At 41.2% G+C, this 18125-nt stretch overlaps 2 protein-coding genes across 2 annotated transcripts; one reads left to right on the top strand and one right to left on the bottom strand.

Annotated features, from left to right (window-relative positions):
- The first annotated feature begins 2014 nt into the window (after positions 1-2014).
- foxe1 (forkhead box E1) lies at positions 2015-3984 on the top strand. The gene is made up of 2 exons (XM_080030054.1): positions 2015-2173; positions 2358-3984. The coding sequence occupies exon 2, from the start codon at positions 2378-2380 to the stop codon at positions 3476-3478; it is 1101 nt and encodes a 366-aa protein (XP_079886180.1). The 5' UTR covers positions 2015-2173; positions 2358-2377; the 3' UTR covers positions 3479-3984.
- A 1577-nt stretch (positions 3985-5561) lies between these two features.
- Positions 5562-16473, bottom strand: spag5 (sperm associated antigen 5). Its single transcript, XM_080030049.1, has 22 exons — positions 15262-16473; positions 14936-15128; positions 14294-14410; positions 14086-14178; positions 13830-13964; positions 13248-13367; positions 13046-13138; positions 12792-12926; positions 12570-12663; positions 12262-12409; positions 12095-12145; positions 10244-10418; positions 9509-9642; positions 9131-9299; positions 8734-8875; positions 7810-8053; positions 7022-7154; positions 6503-6583; positions 6245-6397; positions 6028-6102; positions 5803-5883; positions 5562-5694 (listed from the first exon to the last, which is right to left on the bottom strand). The coding sequence occupies exons 1-22, from the start codon at positions 16089-16091 to the stop codon at positions 5623-5625; spliced, it is 3468 nt and encodes a 1155-aa protein (XP_079886175.1). The 5' UTR covers positions 16092-16473; the 3' UTR covers positions 5562-5622.
- Between the last annotated feature and the right edge of the window lie 1652 nt (positions 16474-18125).

Here is an 18125-nt window from a genome sequence, read left to right as displayed (position 1 = left end):
TCAAAATAGATTTATTTTCTGCAGATCTACTAATCGATTAATTTTGCATTAATTTACATGTATTTGCATCAAGGATGTAAATTCTAAAAATAAGAAATATTTATCTTCACATATGGTATACACTATGTATTTTATTCCTTTCCCTGACCGGGAATCGGGGATGTGAAGTAGCTTTGCGTGATTTGTGCACGCACACACCCACACGCACGGCCTTGAACTGTAAATACATACAACTAAAGATTTGTGATATAAAATATATAAATGTCTTTGTATTCAATATGTAAATGTAAGCAGTAATAACTGACTCAGAAAATAGTTTTACCTCAAGAAGATATCTCCAAAAAAAACAGGATGTTTAATAACGATTATGACACAAATAAAATGGAAACATAAATCAACTACAGACTGAGGTTACATAAGCATATTCCAAACTTGAATAACTAGACCGTCCGAAAGAAGTAGTGGCTTAGTATAGCACTACAATGGGAATTATCACATGCACAATACTGCAACTGTAACTTGTAACAACTAATGAATGACTTCCTCATTATCTGATGATAATCAAATCATTATAAAAAAGTAATAATCAAACAGGGTATAATAAAGTCTTGCCTAACAAACTTTGAAGGACAATGAATTTAACTGCTTTGTTGGATTGACAAGAATGTGTTTTGTTGTTTGCGAGTACAACAATTTGAATTGAAGTCAACAGGTATGTAGACCATAACTTTAAACTAAATCAGTTCCTCTTCCCATCAGATCCAGTCCAGGAGAGCCACGTCCCCGGCCTTCCCCACAGGACTAAACCTTTCGTCAGGCAGTTTGTGTGAGCAAACCCACGCCCTCCTACCATGCTCCGTCTCTGACACATGCCCGCAGAGTTAACCCAGGCTGGTGTTGAGAAGTTGGAGTGTGCTGCCGTGTTCTCCTCTCTCTGTTTATTTAAGAGATTACCGTGGTGAACCCCAGCCCTGCGGAGTCCCCAGGCTTCATACCACTAGTGCTACTCAGAATGTCGCTATTGTCTCTACATCTGGTCGGGGTCAAATTAAATAGTGTTCTAAGAAAGCAGAGCTTCCACAGATTGGATTATCCAAAAGTGGGTTTGGTCATTTCAAATTGATTGTGCATGCAGGAATTTTCGCACGTAAAAATCAAAAAAAATCAACACATACTGTATTTAGAAAAACACTTGTGTGACACTGTTTATAAAACATGTCCATGGAGTGTTACCACCAATTCCTAGAGGACGATCATTATCAAAACCAATTTCAACGAACAATTTGCCATGTCAAGAGTTGGTTATTCCTGTTGCTCGGGTTGCGTCCAGGGATTATGATGATGGCCTATATTTTGCATGCTGCAATCACAGGACGGCCTTTGCCTGAAAAACATTTACATCTCTTAACACAGCTGGCTGGTCCAACCACTGGCACAAAACAAACAAGGAAGCAAGGTAGAAAAACAACACATAGGTTAAGTTACCACTAAAGAGGTCTTTTAGTGTTAAACGTCAAAACAACATGGACCATTTCGGAATTTTTAAAACAAACAGAGGTCAGCTATAAAGGGAAATGTGACTTTAAAGGGAAACAATGTTTGTTTTGGCAGTTTTGGTCTTTATCACCAAAACATATATATAGCTGAAGGAAATACATCAAAGGTAATCAGAGGTGAAAAGAATAAAAGTGCTTTTATAATTGACAAAAGTTGTAAAGTTTCGAATTCTGTATAGATTTGGTAGATGAAAGTAGATTCTAATTTAGATGGTAGATATGTTGTGCTATTTCAGGCTATTTATTACAACTGAATATATGCAATATGTCAACTCTCTCAAAATAGAAATGTCCACCACAAGTAGGTAGACGTTGTCAACATGAACAATAGACCCTTATAAAGCTGAGGTATGTCACGAGCATGTGATGCTAAGGGGGTGTGGCCCCTCGGGTGCTGCGAGAAGGTAATACACTCTTCAGGTAACGCTGAGTGACTCATTCTCATACACACCTTTTACACCAGGCATGGCGCACTCACCTTAACTCTTCCACTTAACCTGACAACAAACTTGTGGGAATAAGCTGAACGAGTGAGCATTTCATGAAACAGGATCTCTTGGAAGAGCAAATTGCTTCCACTGCATTTTGAAGAACCGCTGGATTTGGACTAATTGACAGTGAGTTGTTACAAACAAGTGTGATCTTTAAAGCCAGGTTGCGTGCCCGGCAGAATTCTTGTTTTGATTCCAATTGTGCAGGACTTAAACTGTGTCCTCAGGCAGAGGGAACTTTATCTAAACTGTGGAAGTACTAATACTGTGCAGCTTTTGCAGTAAGTTCACTTCATAATCTGTCTTCTAGGGGACATTTTTTAACCGTCCATGACAATGCCAGTGGTAAAAGTGGAGAAAGACTCTACGGCAGACACCACCTTGTCTGCCACCAACCAGTCACCTCAGACAGAGGAGCAGTCCAGGGGTCGTAAGAGAAAGAGACCTCTCCAGCGAGGGAAACCCCCTTACAGCTACATTGCGCTCATTTCCATGGCCATAGCCAACTCTCCTGACCGCAAGCTGACTTTGGGAGGCATCTACAAATTCATCACAGAGCGCTTCCCCTTCTACAGAGACAATTCAAAGAAATGGCAGAACTCAATCCGCCACAACTTGACTCTGAACGATTGCTTTATCAAGATCCCCCGAGAGCCGGGGCGGCCGGGGAAGGGCAACTACTGGGCTCTAGACCCAAACGCAGAGGACATGTTCGAGAGCGGCAGCTTTCTGAGGCGCCGGAAGAGGTTCAAGCGCTGTGACTTCAGCACTTACACCACATACGTCCATGACACCCCAGTTTTTTCTCCTGTCCAGATAGCCAGATCGGCCGCATATGCCAACTCAGTCTACCCCAACATGACAGTGAGTCCAGCCTACGGGCAGCAGCTGCCCTCTGCCTATTATCCCTCTTCATCTCCTCCTGGGTTTGGACCTGCTCAGGCCCGCATGTTCAGCATCAATAACCTCATAGGGCACCAAACTCCAGCCAGCATGCTGGGAGGCCAAGGGTCAGAGGCCATGCAGCAGCCCACACGAAGCTTCAGTCCAGATGGGCTTCCAAACGTGTCCACTCCCTGCAGCCTGGGAGCTCCGACTTTCCAGAGCCAGCCATGCGGAGGGACCCTATCCTCCCGCTCCTCTACCCATCCAGGGTTCACCTACTCAGCACCCAACGGTCACCCACACCACCATTCACACCATAGCTCGTACGGACAAGGCCACACCCAGGGGTATGCAGCGACAGGACGCCTCCATGCCTCAGCCCACGGGTCCGCAGAGTCCGTGGACCATTACGGCAGGGCCTCCCCAGTCCAGCTGGGCTCTTTCTCCCAGTACAACAGTGCTGCAGGTCCTATCGCCAACACTGGGGGCTACCTCAGACACCCCACGTACCCAGGGAATATGGACAGGTTTGTGTCTGCCATCTGAGCTACTGACAAATCCAGATCCGAGCACCTCAATACCTTGCTTACAGGGTGTCAGAGACTTCACCAAAGTGAGCCAGACATTTCTGCACACAAACATGATTTTTAAGGACAGAACTGAACAGACTGATTAAAAACATCTCTCCTGACTTAACTGTGCTTCACCACATCAACCTAACACCCGATTTTTCAGATTTATGGTAATTTACTTTGGCATTCACTCTATAAATTGGAATTTAAATGTCCAGGCCTCTTCACGGCATGTAAAAGTGTCACATTAATATAATGTTGTGTGTGGTTGCAAGCTTTCCTTTTTTCCTGTTGTGAATTTGATTTTCAAGTTAATTATTTACATTGTTGGTGAGTGTCAGACATTACATTTTTAGCATAAATTATTGTCATTGCATTATGTGGCTTGTATGAAGAACATCAACTTTAGTATGTTTGCATGTATTTTGTTGCCAAAGAAAATGGATGTTAGGTTGCATTTTTGGAAATAAACAGAATCATATAGCACTTTTTGTCCCTCAAGTATAAAACATGTATTGCCATTACAATTGTGCCAAAATATCACACTAGAATATTATTTTTTTAATATTATGTCTAATGAGAAGATGTTGCAGGCAGGTGACATTTTTCATTCATATTACTTTTATTTGCAATAGTTCAAATTCAACTACTATATATAACAAAATAAGAAGGAACAACCTATTGACAAATTCCAGCAAAAACAAAAAAAAGATGTCCTCTAAAATCTTTTTCTTTTGTGCTCCTGTTGCTTTCTGCTGTTTCAGCTCAGCTGGTTTTGAAGTGATGTCTGGAGCCACAGTATTACCAGTCACCGTGTCCGGCCTCAATTATCATGTCCAGACATCAGCACAGCACTTAGACAGACAGTTAATCTACCACACAGATCCACTGATCAAGTAAATGAATTGAGCTGCAACTCTATATTTCAGCCTTCAATCTCAACACCAGTAACCTCCTGAACAAAAGTCTGCATATCTGACAAGATGAGACTCGTATGGAGACGCTTCGTTATAGTGAAGACACTTCAATTTTCTATCAGGAAAGAAGCTTTGCTGACGGATACGACTTGAATTTTTTTTTTTTTTACCAAAGTATCCTCAGTTGAAAGGTTCATAATTCTTCTGAAGTGCAGCTGAATCTCAAAATCTTTGAGGATTAAATGAGGATAGCAGCAATCATTAAGTGTCATATTAGCGACATTTCAGAAGGCCAAGTATTTAATTATTGAGACGTGCACTTCAGATAAAAGTGTTGATATGCATCAAACGTGTGTTTGGTTTATGGTCTATTGGTAGGCTTTAAAATAATATGGCCCATTGTTTTTTTATGTTTTCATAGTGCACTTATTTTATATTTGTAAAATTAGATGAGCAATATCTGAAAGATTCAAACACACTTGGGTTTAACCTACAGTTGTGTACCTATCTATTTAACATTAACAGTTCGCATCAGAAAAGTACTGCGTGGAGTAAACGTAATATGTTAATGTACAAAAATATGCAATAATGTGTGAAACCACTTTAGATTCAATTGTCCCTGAAATCATAACGATTGCACCTGTGCCAACTGTTACTGATGATTGCTGAACTTTGTTAGATATTTAATTCATGAAAATAAAATAATGTACAGGACAAATTTTCTTAATTTAGTATTTTGCATATTAACGCTTCTGAAAGAAAACTGAAGGGGGGGGGTGTGATTCTAGTATCATAATCACATATTGCTCTAAAAAAATATTTAGGCCAAGCTGTTGAAATCACTAACTGCTTTGGCAGAAAAAAATACCTGTCATTAACTGTTTTTCTTGGAGCTTCACATGATCAGCATGCCATTTTGGAAGAAAATCCATGTGTCATTTGTGCACACAGATTTGCCACGAAGCAAACAAACATTCAGAAAAATGGCTAATATAACAGCCTTAGCTCTTGGAAAATGCAAAAAAAAAAAAAAAAAAAAAAAAAAAAAAAATCACACATTTAAGAGAACCAAAACAATTCATAAGATTTAAAAATGTATTTTCTTTTATTTCAAATAACACCTAAAAAAACAAACACTGACAGCGAGGACAAGCTTAACATATATACAATCAAAATTTGACTAAAAAAAGAAAAGTAAAAGTTAGCCAATGTAATCAACAAGCTGCTGGAGTTGATCACATTTCTTCACAGCCTCTGGCAAAGAAAGCAGCGTCTGTGTGGAGGTAATAAAAGTAGTTGAGAATCAAATATTAATACACTTTTCAGTATTCACAGGATCCCAAAGATGAAAAGGCATAAAAAAAAATAAAAAAATAATCACCTCTCTGACTCTATTGATCACGTTGTTTAACATTTGAAGTTCATTCTCAGATTTCTGCTGGTTGGTTTGGTGGATGCTTTGCTGCAAGAGGCAATACACCATCATTAACAACATACTATATAACTACATAATTCTTTAGTAAAATAAATCTTTTACAAGAAGATCAATAAAAAATACTGGTCAATAATATATTTAACTACTGCAGCATATCAAGCCCGTACTTACATGTCTTTTTGCTCTATCAAGGAGTTTGACTCTGGCCTGCTCCGCCTCCTGCAGACTCAACTTCAGCCTCTCCACCTATAGTTCAAAAACACAGACACATTAGAAATAATTGTACCATAAATGTTTCCTAAATTATTGCTTAAGTCAAAATGTATAACAGTAAATATTCTGTATCTAGCAATCCTCACATCTTCATCATCAGGTGATAAGATCATACCTCTTTCAATAAGTGGATTTTCTCTTCCATGAAATGTGCTGGGTTTGTCGATTGTCCACCACCAGCTTTTTTCAACTCCCCGCGCAGGAATTGAGACTCAACCTTTGACTGCTGGAAAGATCGACGAAGCTCAACCACCTCCCTCCGCAGTTCCTGGGAAAAATTCACGTATTTAAAAAAATGAAAAATAATTGCATTTAGCCAGCTGTATAGTGAGTGTTTGTAAGGTATGTATTGTTTATTGATTGTGTGCCTTACATTGCTGTCAGTCTTGTGTTTATTTAGAATTTCCTGGGTCTCCTGTAGTTCTGACAGCAACCTTGTGACGGTTTTCTCATCCTGTGTAAAGAGAAACAGCTTTTCAGCGCATAACTCAACTTGATAAGATAATTCCCATCAGCTGTCACTATTTTTGAAATGTAACTTAAGTCTTTATTTTGTCAATTACACACATGCAAGATGAGTCACACACATCTCAATCGAAGTTACATTTAGCTCACCCCTCCTACATTTCTAAACACACACATGCAGTTCTACATACAGGGGATCGTCGCACAGGGACTTAGACGAAGGTCTACAGTTTTGGGGTCAAATATCTTGGTATACGCAATACCAGCTGCTCTAGTATTACAAATAACACCCTCCTGTCCGATGCCAGGGATCCAACCAGCGACCTTATGGTTACTAGTCGGCCCCCTTACCTCGAGGCCATCCTACCACCCTAGTCAGGCACCATGGATGATTTCAACACTGAGGAGATGTACAGTAGTTTCTTACCTGAGCTTTATGCTGCAGTGCCTGACTGCCTCTCTCAACCAGGCTGTTCAGACTGCTCAGTTGAAGCTTCAGCTCAAACACCTCAGCCTCATGCCTGCTGTTTGCTGCCCGCTGCTCCCCCTGCTGGCTACAGCTGGAAGGACACATTCAGTCACGTTAGACTAGACGAACTACATTCACCAGCCTCAATATTAACATTGAACATAAAAACTCATTTGTCAGTTATGAAAGAAAAGAAACGTAATCTCCATACTTCATTCAGAGAATCGGAATCCTGATATCTTTTATTATATTTACCAACAACTGACCAATAATATTACCCCTTGTTGTTCGTCTCTTTGTTTACATGTTTCAGTTGGTTTTAGTCAAAATAATTGCTGTTAATTGAAGTCTTCACCAATTTATATATTGCAAAGAGGATTACCTGAATATTCAATAAATTGATGATTAATCAATTTGTCATTTATCAAAAATACCAAAAAAAAAATATATATATATAGATTCTGTTACCATTTCTAAAATGTAAGATTTAATTTTTTTTCGATATTCTCGTTTTTAAGTTTAAATATTCTTAGATGTATGACTTCAACTTTGGCTCTTGAAACCTTTGTTGGGCAATTTCTACTTTGTTATAATGGTACTCAGTGGCTCTAAAAAAAAAACTTCCAACAGATTAATCATTAATTAAAACAAATGTTAGTTGCAGACCTACTGGTACAAGTCATGATCTCAAAGCAGATTTTCCATTTTTGTATTTCTTCACCACAGGCACTTTTTCTGTCACTTACATGGTGTTGTTCATCTCCTCCAGCTGGCCATCTTTACGCTGTCTCAACAGCTTCAAGACGTTGATGAGCTCTGTGACGGTGCTGCTCAGGCCAGAGAACAGCTCTGCCACACTGCTCTGCTGCTCCTCCTCGGGCGTAAGCTCTGCTGTGTGCAAATTCTTTTTAGGTTTGACGGGGACGCGCGTGAAGGCACTCGTCTCACTGAATAAAGCTTCACACTGTGGCTCGGGCATGTCTGAGGAGGCTGAAGAGAAAGTGAATTACAATTATTACTATTTTTTTGATGATCAGTTGAGGTCCATGTTACTCCTGTAAAATCAATGACTGCTTCAAAAGACAGGTTCCTTTCAAAATACTGGGCGCAATTCTAGCAGTACGTTTTACTACGTTTCATGGTCACATCCTAATATTTAAAAGGAGGACCAAAGCACTGCAAGTGTGGGACCTAAGTATGACCCGGGTCTGAAGGAGGATCATGAAGCGAGGTTTGAAGATGCACCATGACCCATTCAGACTGACCAGCATGCATGGGTTTAACAAGAATCACTGTGTTGGCCTTAAAGTGCCTTATTGTGTCCACAGTATATAAAAACAGAAGCTAAATAAGAGGTCGTTTTTATGAACACAAAAAACGTGTTGATTAATTCTATTCTTATCTCTTAAAAAGGTGGAGTCAGCATTTCTAGAGAACAGTTGTTGTCAAAATCAGTGAATATCTCCTCACGACCCTCTACATGTCTGTACTGTGTGCTCTGAAAACATCTGGTGTTTATACAAAGCCTGGGCTATGTAAATAGGTATGTTAAGCCTTTTACCAGATTTGCTGAATCCACCTTTAAAAGAACCAAGCAACGATTTTAAGGTCATAAATTAAACTTCATAGCCATTTTGATTTCAAGACACATGCGGGGTGAGCAACAGTACCAGGAGGGGCCTCTGTGCTGACGCCTTCATCCTTCTCAGCGGTTAACGCGACCATGATGCTGTCCACAAAGGAGCTGGAGGGGTGACGATGCTCCGGGTTGTGAACTGATTGAGACTCTTTATCCTTCTGTGCTCCTGGTGTCTAAAAAAAAACAGTGAGACATGAAAGCCTGAATCAAAAACCTGTCTTTCTGCAAAGTGCTGCAGTCTACTTACCAACAGTTCACTTCATCGTAACTTGCTTTATAAAAATGTTTTTTTTTTTTTAAGAATTGTATGTGTAAAGTGTCTCTCATAACTGAACGATTTCTTCCATGCTGCATCTATGGACAGAATAGAAGTATGGGTGAAAATGAAAAAATTCAACCGAAGCAGTTAAGCCGTTCTTATGCATTACCTGCTCATTAAGAGCTGTGTTGAGTTCGTCGGTCAGTCCTCGCAGCGTGTGATGCAGCAAAGTTATTTCAGTGACCACCTGCGCAAGTTTCTCTCCGAGCTCCAGTTGGGCTGCACTGGCCCTGGACCTTGTGCTTTCCAGCTCCTTGTGCAAACTCCTGTTATCAAGCCTGAAGAACACACAGTCAAGTTATCAATAAAACATACAGGGAAAAAAAAAAAAAACACCTTTACAACAATTTGTAAAAAATAAAAAAAATCTAATTGTCCAACACTGACATGGATATATGATTAATGGAATATTCATTGGCTTTCAGATGTCATTATAAAATGCATAAACATTAGATCATTACCTAGGTGTTGTTAACTTTAAACTTACTGAAGTTGCCCACGTTCTCCTTTTAGGTCCTCACACTGGATGTTTCTCTCCCGCAGCGCCTGCAGGTTCTCCCTCAGCATACACTCACTCTCATCCATCTGATTCCGCGCCAGCTCATTCTCCATCTGTAAGAACTAACACACAACACAGGGAATCCAACTTACAGTCTTCCAAGTTTTTGCATGCATATTTAATTCCGGGTCATCAGGAGAGCTTACAAAAAAACAACTCCAGCAAGTTAACTTAAAGCCACTGGAAACCTGGTCTAAAATAGTACAAATCAATATACAATATCAAAGTGGGGCGTCTCAATAACCTTTACAAAAGTCTGATTTTAAATTGACATTTTCATAAATATTATAAAACTCAGCAACAGCTTTTTTTACTTTCTAGACCGTTTGACAGTCTCCATGGCAACAGTCATGTGTTCGGGCAGAGTACTGCAGTGATTGGTTCAAAAATAGGTAATATGTCATAGGAACCAGAGCATAGCCCACCACATCTAAACAGAATGTCTGTAAAGTTGATCAAAATAAAAAATATCTTTAGTTTTGGATTTATAAATATGCCTAACTCTTTTCAAATGCTCACCATCATACAAACAAATCCACAAATTACATAGTAAGAAGGATTTTGTGGAATTGGGTTAACAGGGGGATTTAAAATGGCATTCGAAGTCAACAAGAAGCTAAAGAAGTACTGCAAGCGTATAGCATGACGATCTAAAAAGCTCACCTCGTTCATCTCCCGGACACCACTGAGTTGTGTGCAAACCTCCTGGAGCTGCTGGATTTGAAGCTTCTGGGAATGTGAGAGGGTCAGCGTTTGACTGAGCTGCTCCTCACTTTGAGCCAGCGCTCGACTTAATTCACACACACGCTGCTCTGACTGACCCAGTGACTCCTCCAGCCTGGCAACGGACACAAAACACAAGACAGTGGGCATTAGTTACAGTCATTAAGTTAACATTTGTAGAAGATGTGTGCTTCGCTCTCAGAGAATACGGATGCCTACTGGTCCTATTCTTATGTCATAATTCAAGTAGTTAAACACTTAAAATACTTGTTACTTCATATACCGCAAACTATGAAGGCAACTTTTCAGCAGCAGAAAGATTAATAAGTCCCCTTGTAATAGAGTATATGAGAAGGAAAACTTGTGTAGATACCCAAACACAATAGTTTACTACATGGGCCTATGAATGTATTTAGAAATAATATGTCACAGTGTTTCCCCCAGAAAATGGCTTAGTCAAGGTGGTCACTGCCCTGGGTCATCGGATGCGCGGCGCGATGCGCCGCGGCTAAAATTTGGGGGGTATTTTGCTCAAAGATGCCAATGCGCAGTAAAGAAATAAACTGTTAATTTGAATACAACAGACACTGACCTTACAGTTGTGCAATTCTGTTTGCTATGTGCAGGTACAAATGATGTGCAAACATGCAGTACAAAGCACAATTAAAGAAAACTTCTACTGTTTTGGTGCAATACTATACAGACACACTAAATACAAATATTGGACCATACACTCAACATGTGTATGCACATAAAAGTGAAAATTCAACTTTAAAGTTCCTTTTTGGATGGGGGGCTGTTGTGCGATTATTGTGGACAATAGGCCTATTGTGATGCGATAGCCTATAATTCATTAATGGTTATTATTAGCCTACTTGCTTGATTTCTTTTTAAATACAGAGGTTATTGGTCGTTTTCTAACATGTATTTCCAAATTTAAAACATAAAAATAAAGCAGCATTGAAAATTCAGAAAATAAATCTTGTTGGCCTACACTAGCATGCTGTTTGAAAAATAACTCAATAGTTGAAATAATAAATACAATGTGTTTTCCCCTTAAAATGACTAAATACATTTCTCCAAAGGTCAAAGACAGTAACAGTGTGGCACTTCTGTAAACACTTACTGAAACTTGGCTGGGCTATCACTCATGCATTCATCAAACTTTTCTCTGCGCTGTCTGAGCTGATAGATAGGTTGTGTTGCCACGGTGATGTGGAGTCTTAAACTATTCTAGCTTTGCAGAGCACTTCTTTCCGTTCAGCTAAATATCCCCATAGAACTGCACCGCGTTTATTATCGCCACCAGTTAAATGTCGGTTTGCTTCTGCTCGTTTAACTCTCCCGCGTGTATGCCGTAGTCGCGCGCGGTGCGGTCGCGCGCACAAAGCCGCGGACACAGAGCAGCTGATAAAGAAACGCTTGGAGACACATGCTTTTTACCGCAAATCGCGGCCTTTCGCGCAGTTATGACCATGTATAAGTACACATCGCGCTTGCTAGTACATTAATTGTGCAGCACTAAAAAAAAAAAAAAAAAAAAAAAAAATTAAATTAAATAATTTTTTTTTTTTTTTTTGGGGGGTGGTTGGTAGTCAAGGCGGGGGGCTGGCGTTGCTAAGGCGGCCGCCTTAGCTATAAAGCGCTGGGGGAAACATGTTAACAGGGGATTGATTTTTTTTTTATACTGCAAACAAAGAACTTTTCCATACATCACTTTTGCCTCCATTGTGATTTCAAGTTAATAATTCATCCCTACTGATTAGGTAGAATCAGAGTCACCACACTTACTCATTCGCTCTGTCCTTGGCTTGCTGAATGTCTTTCCGTGACTGCTGCAACCTAAAAACGACAATTTTTTGCACCCGTTAACTGAATTTCAATCGTGACTGTCATGCTTTGTTAAATATATTCCTGGGCACATAGACAGACTGGTGTGATTGTTCGGTGGATCGTACTTTGTAGTCTCCGAGGCAAGGGCCTGCTCCAGGAAGGTGTAGGAGGCCAAGGAGGAGGAAACGGTGGCAGACAGCTCCGTCACCTTCCACTCCAGCTGACCCTTTTCTTCCTCTCTATCCGTGTGCTTCTGACGCAGCACGCCCATCTCTGAAAATGTAATAAGAAAATTAATGTTGGCGATTTCATAGGTCAGTCGAGAAGGTAACTATATGTTGACCGTTTATCCAACCTTTTGAAAAGCCAAGGTGTAAAATGACAAAATTAAAATAAAAAGAAAACATATTTCTTTCAGTTTTTTTTTTTTTACCTGTGCCCAGAATTGTCACCTGCAGATTTAAATCACCAATCTGTTCTCTGGCATTTTGGAGATCCAAGTTAGCTTGGTTGCATTCTTCTTCGATCTGTACAAGTTTGATTAGGTAAAAAAAAAAAGATCATCTTTATCATTTGTACTAGTAGCCATCATTCTAATGAGACAAGCAGAAAAGAGTTGCATTGAGCAGTCCCCATCAAATGGCAGAAATCAAACCTGCTCTCTCTCTTCAACAGCTTGGTCTCTTGCGGCTATGTGCTCGTCGCGCTCTCTCAAAGCAGCAGCTGCCGTCTCATTCAGCTCCAGAAGCATGGGAGCAGTTTTCTGCAGGAGGCCTTTGACTGTGTTGAGCTGTGAAAGCATCAGGATTACACCTTTTATTGCATTTAAAACAAAGCTGGACAACATACTGTGACAAGTTATCATTAGAGTGCTTATTAAAAAATAAAAATAAAGTATATTGAACATACCTCTTTCATCAAACTGGATTGTTCCTCTAAAGTTGTGGACAAAACATCAGAGGCCGAATCCAGGATTTCAGTGTAGGCCTTGTTTAAAGCAACCTATATATTAGCAGGGAGAAGAAAAAAACATTTTAAAAAAGATAAAAAGAAATTGAACACATCCTGAATAATTTTATTTTGATTTTTTTGCCTGTTCTCATCTCTGTACCTGTGCTGGGTAAGTCTGGTCTAGGGCAGCTCGCATTTGTTGCTGACACCCAACAACCCTCTCCAGCTCTGAAATCTCTGTGGCACAGTGTGTCCTCAGCTGTTCCATTGCACTGAAGGCCTGGGGAACAGACAAATAAGACTGATTAAGAATGCTTAACAAAAACTACAGTAACAGCATAACCATGGCAATAAGCATGTTTAAAAAAATGAAACTTTGGAAGGCAGTTTGAACAGTCTCCAAAATTCCTTTCTTGTATTCAGGTTCAGATAAGGAAAACGGTCACTCCTGCTACATAAAATGTTGAGCATTATTACATTTTATTTGTTTTAAATGTCTGACCTTGCTCCAAACCCAATATCAGCAAAGGAATTATTCAATATTATTGTAACATATATTTTCCCAACAAAACCATTTGTCATGACCAAGTAGTATAGTTTATACAAAACATTGCATTGCCAGAGGGAGCAAAGCCACTTCAGCAGTGACGGGAATAGCCATGGAGCTAGAGACAAAACATATATATTGAACTAATAAAAAAGGTAAAATACAACAAAAACAGAGATTTGTCACTGGGCTTACCGCCTCCTTGGCTGTGAAGGCCTCCTCCATCTGTGTCCTCATGTCTTTCCTTTGGTGAAGAGCGTCTTTGACCTTCTGCATCATTAATGTCTGGGTCTCCTTTGTTCTCTCTAGAAGAGACTTCATCTGACCATACTGAAACAACAAAGGGAAAATACACATCAACTACTCTGTACTCACTCACTGGATAGTTACACAAAAGCCTGCAACGACATCAGGCTGCAAAAATACAAAAATAAAATACATGTTTACATACATGTGAAGCGAGGCTTTGATGGTCCTCTCCAACAATGTCTTCTATTTGCCTCATGTTAGAAAGAGCGCCGTCTGTGTCAGCACTCAAAGAAGTCTGTGAACGAAAACACACATTTTTGTACAAGTGCCTTCAACACAATAACACGGCTGAATCTTTTAAAGTTTAAACAATTTTGAAACATATTTTGTGTCATTGTTTGTGGCTTTACCATGGTGACCCTCATGTCCTGCATACGCTGGATGAGGTTCTGTAGGGAACTTCTGTCCAGCTCCAACTCACCAATCCTGCTCAGAGCCTCCAAATATAGGTCTCTGTGCATTGTGGTCTATAGGAATAACAACAACAAAAATAACCCAATAAAACAGAAATTGTGGCGTGTGAGTGGTGAACTAAAAGAAGCTCAAGATTTCATCATAGTTAAAGAGTTAAGGTGGAGTCAGCAATTCTGGAGAATGCTTGTTGTCAAAATGAACCTGTCAAAATCAGCGATTATCTCCTCACAATCGGCTATCTGTCTGTGTCGCATGTACGCTAAAAAGAAATTCTGGAGTTAATACACAGCCATAGGCTCTTTGATCAGGAACATGTTGCTAAATACAGTGGTCCTCTTTTTTACATGCCCATTTACAGAGCCTAAACTGTGTATTAACAACAGATTTATTTTCCACACACACACACACACTATGCAAGGGTAGCAGATTGTAAGGAGATATTCAATGCTTTTGACTAAAGTGATTATGACAACAAGGGTTCTCCAGAATAACTGAATACACTTTTAAAATCTGCAGAAGTACTCTAAATGCTTTACATCTATCGTCAGCGCCTTGATGACGTGTGAATGTGTCCTTACCTGACTGAGTTCAGTGTGGTCTGTCTGCACATGTTTCTCCCGTAGGTCAGAAGGTGCGGGGCCTGCAGAAGGACATCCATGTGTGCTGGCTGCTGACAACTGCTGCACCAGAGCCTCCACCATGATCATGCTAGTTCTTAACCTCTGCTCCAGCTCCCGTCTGGGGAGACACTCCAGGCTGCCTGGAGGAACACTGAGAGCACATCGAGAGAAAGAACCAGTGAGAGGCGAGCCAGAGAAAAACACAGAAAGCTGAATTAACCATGTAGCTATTTAAAGTTGTATGTAATAGCTAATAAAAAAAATAAATAAAAAAAAACACTTACTTCCACAGGAGAGGGTCGGTCAGAGTGCAGGAATCGACCACAGAGAACTCCCTTTTCCTCTCAAACTGCCCGGATGTATTGACGCTATGGTCTGCCCATTTCATGGGAGAGGTGCCCACACAGACACTCTGAGATTCTGCAGGAGGAGCTGTTGCCAAGGGGACCGTGGTGGCAGCGGGAGGGCCCGAGTCGGGAAAAAGACCCATCTTTCCTGATGCTAATAAGAGGAACTCCGCCATCTGCCTAAGCTGCTGCTGTAGGGGACCGTCCGGAATCAATGGGGCATCTGGAGTCGGCTTCTCTGGTTCAAACTGAGGCGATGTGCACAGCTCAACAACCACATCCTCAAGTGGCTCAGTGAGCGGGCTTGGCTGGGGCTTGCAACGTAGTGCTGTGGAGTTAAACAGAGGTCGCGGCATAGGGCTCCCCAAGTGCTCCGCCCAAAACAGCATAGTCTTCTCAAACAATTGAGAGTCATGTGCTTGTTCAGCCTCACTTCTTGCATCGATGAAAGAGTCGTATGGAATAGCATCTAGTCTACTACTCTGTCTAGCAGGTATCAACAACCTAACCTGTTCAACTTCCTCCACAGCATTGAGGCTGAATGTTAATGGTTCCGGGGTCGTGGGGAGGTCGCCATTTTCGTCCGGAATCGATGGGGCATCTAGAATCGGCTTCTCTGATTCAAACTGAGGCGATGTGCACGGCTCAACAACCACATCCTCAAGTGGCTCAGTGAGCGGGCTTGGCTGGGGCTTGCAACGTAGTGCTGTGGACTTCAACAGAGGTCGCGGCATGGGGCTCCCCAAGTGCTCCGCCCATAACAGCATAGTCTTCTCAAATAATAGGGAGTCATGTGGTGGTTCAGTCTCACTTCTTGCATTGATGAAAGAGCCATATGGAATATTATCTAGTCTGCTACTCTGGCTAGCAGGTATCAACAACCTAACCTGTTCAACTTCCTCCACAGCATTGAGGCTGAATGTTAATGGTTCCGGGGTCGTGGGGAGGTCACCACGTGGGGTTGATGGATCATTTTCAAAATGACAGTATGGGTGATCTAAATCCTCACTTCCGGTTTGCACATCTTGGTCACCAGCAAACACGCTTGGATCTATATCAGGACTGTATGAACCACCGCAGGTAGCAGTTTGGTCGGCGGGTAGAGGAACAGTCGTCTCTTCTGCAATTTTGGTGCCATCTAAAACTTCAATCTCACCTCCACTACAGTTAAATGATCTGAAGGTTACATCGTTCGGGCCACCGGAAGGCTTTTCCGAACCGCTGGTGGTTTCAATGAAGTGTGTGATGTCATTTCCTCTGCTACAGCAAGGACTATCCGAATCTTCCACTGGACATATTTGGCTACAGTCAGAGAGATTTGTTGAATTTACGACGTTGTCTTGTAAAGTTTCCCCAAGCTGGGCCTTGGGCAAAGGAATGGTCTCGTCTTGTATTCTGGGGAGGTCCCCACTTGGGGTTGATGGATCATTTTCAAAATGACAGTATGGGTGATCTAAATTATCACTTCCGGTTTGCACATCTTGGTCACCAGCAAACATGCTTGGATCTATAGCAGGACTGTATGAACCACCGCAGGTAGCAGTTTGGTCGGCGGGTAGAGGAACAGTCGTCTCTTCTGCAATTTTGGTGCCATCTAAAACTTCAATCTCACCTCCACTACAGTTAAATGATCTGAAGGTTACATCGTTCAGTCCACCGGCAGGCTTTTCCGAACCGCTGGTGGTTTCAGTGAAGTCTGTGATGTCATTTCCTCTGCTACAGTAAGGATGATCCGAATCTTCCACTGGACATTGTTGGCTACAGTCAGAGAGATTTGTTGAATTTACGACGTTGTCTTGTAAAGTTTCCCCAAGCTGGGCCTTGGGCAAAGGAATGGTCTCGTCTTGTATTCTGGTGACGTCGGAAACCTCCACTTCACCACCATCACAGACAAAGGATTTCCAAGTGACATCCATTGTTCCACTGCAGTCATTCTGATCAGCTCTATGTGCAGCGTCAATGTCAACCAAGGAAGCATCTTTCATCTCAGGATTGTAATACGGGTGCTCGTTGTGATCACCGCATGACTCAACGATTATACTGTCAGAGATTATTGTATCTTCTGTTTCACAAGGGATTTTCCTAGCCTGATCGCTGGGCAAAATAATACTCTCTTCTCCACATGCTGGAGAGCCTGTAATCTCAACCTCCCCACCAGGACAGACAAAGGACTTAAATGTAACATCTCCGAGTCCACAATGTGTCTCAGTAGTCGTCATATCAATAGTCGAAGGATTGGATTGTTGGACTTTGGTGGATGGAGGACATTGGTCACAGATAGGAACATCATCCTGCTGAGCAAAATGAATGGTGGTGGGTAAGTAAAGGTCACAAAGACATTTTTAAAAAATAGGCGCATTTCCGAACATTAATGGAAACCCACCTTTTTCGTTTTCACAACATCATCATTGTGCAGTGATTTTGATTTGAACCTCGATGATAGAGTTGAGGGATGCAGCGTTTCATTCCCCAGGCTTCTCAGAGGGGTTCGCTGTCCACATCTGCTTGAATGCTAACAGGAACACAAGTCAAACAAAATATTATAAGCTTGCTGTTAGGTCACAATTTACGTATGACAGAGCAGAGAGCACACAAGTCTTACCAAGCCTTCCCCATTGGAACTGGACCTACTGGAGGACATTGCTCTGGACTGTTGGGAAACGACTCACACAGCTGCAAATGAAGAAAAAGATGTTGCTGTTGAACCCGTTTTAAAATATGGTACGTTAAGAAGCTAGTGATATTACGCTACTGATCGGGTCACGTAAAACTCAATTGTTCAGAAAAGGGCTTAGACTCGA

Source organism: Ammodytes marinus (assembly GCF_949987685.1).
Source record: "Ammodytes marinus genome assembly, chromosome: 6".
NCBI classification, from domain to species: Eukaryota; Metazoa; Chordata; class Actinopteri; order Uranoscopiformes; family Ammodytidae; genus Ammodytes; species Ammodytes marinus.
Note: the sequence above shows the minus strand (reverse complement) of the source record. Positions and strands in the feature narration are given on the sequence as shown.

Bases quoted from the DNA above. Each gene is read 5' to 3' on its own strand.
- foxe1 (XM_080030054.1), top strand. From the start codon at position 2,378: ATGACAATGCCAGTGGTAAAAGTGGAGAAAGACTCTACGGCAGACACC.
- spag5 (XM_080030049.1), bottom strand. From the start codon at position 16,091: ATGCTGTTATGGGCGGAGCACTTGGGGAGCCCCATGCCGCGACCTCTG. The intron at 13,139-13,247 runs GTACAGAGATGA...GCTAATATATAG, and splicing joins ACCAGACTTACCCAGCACAG to GTTGCTTTAAACAAGGCCTA. The intron at 12,146-12,261 runs GTACGATCCACC...TGTCGTTTTTAG, and splicing joins CTTGCCTCGGAGACTACAAA to GTTGCAGCAGTCACGGAAAG.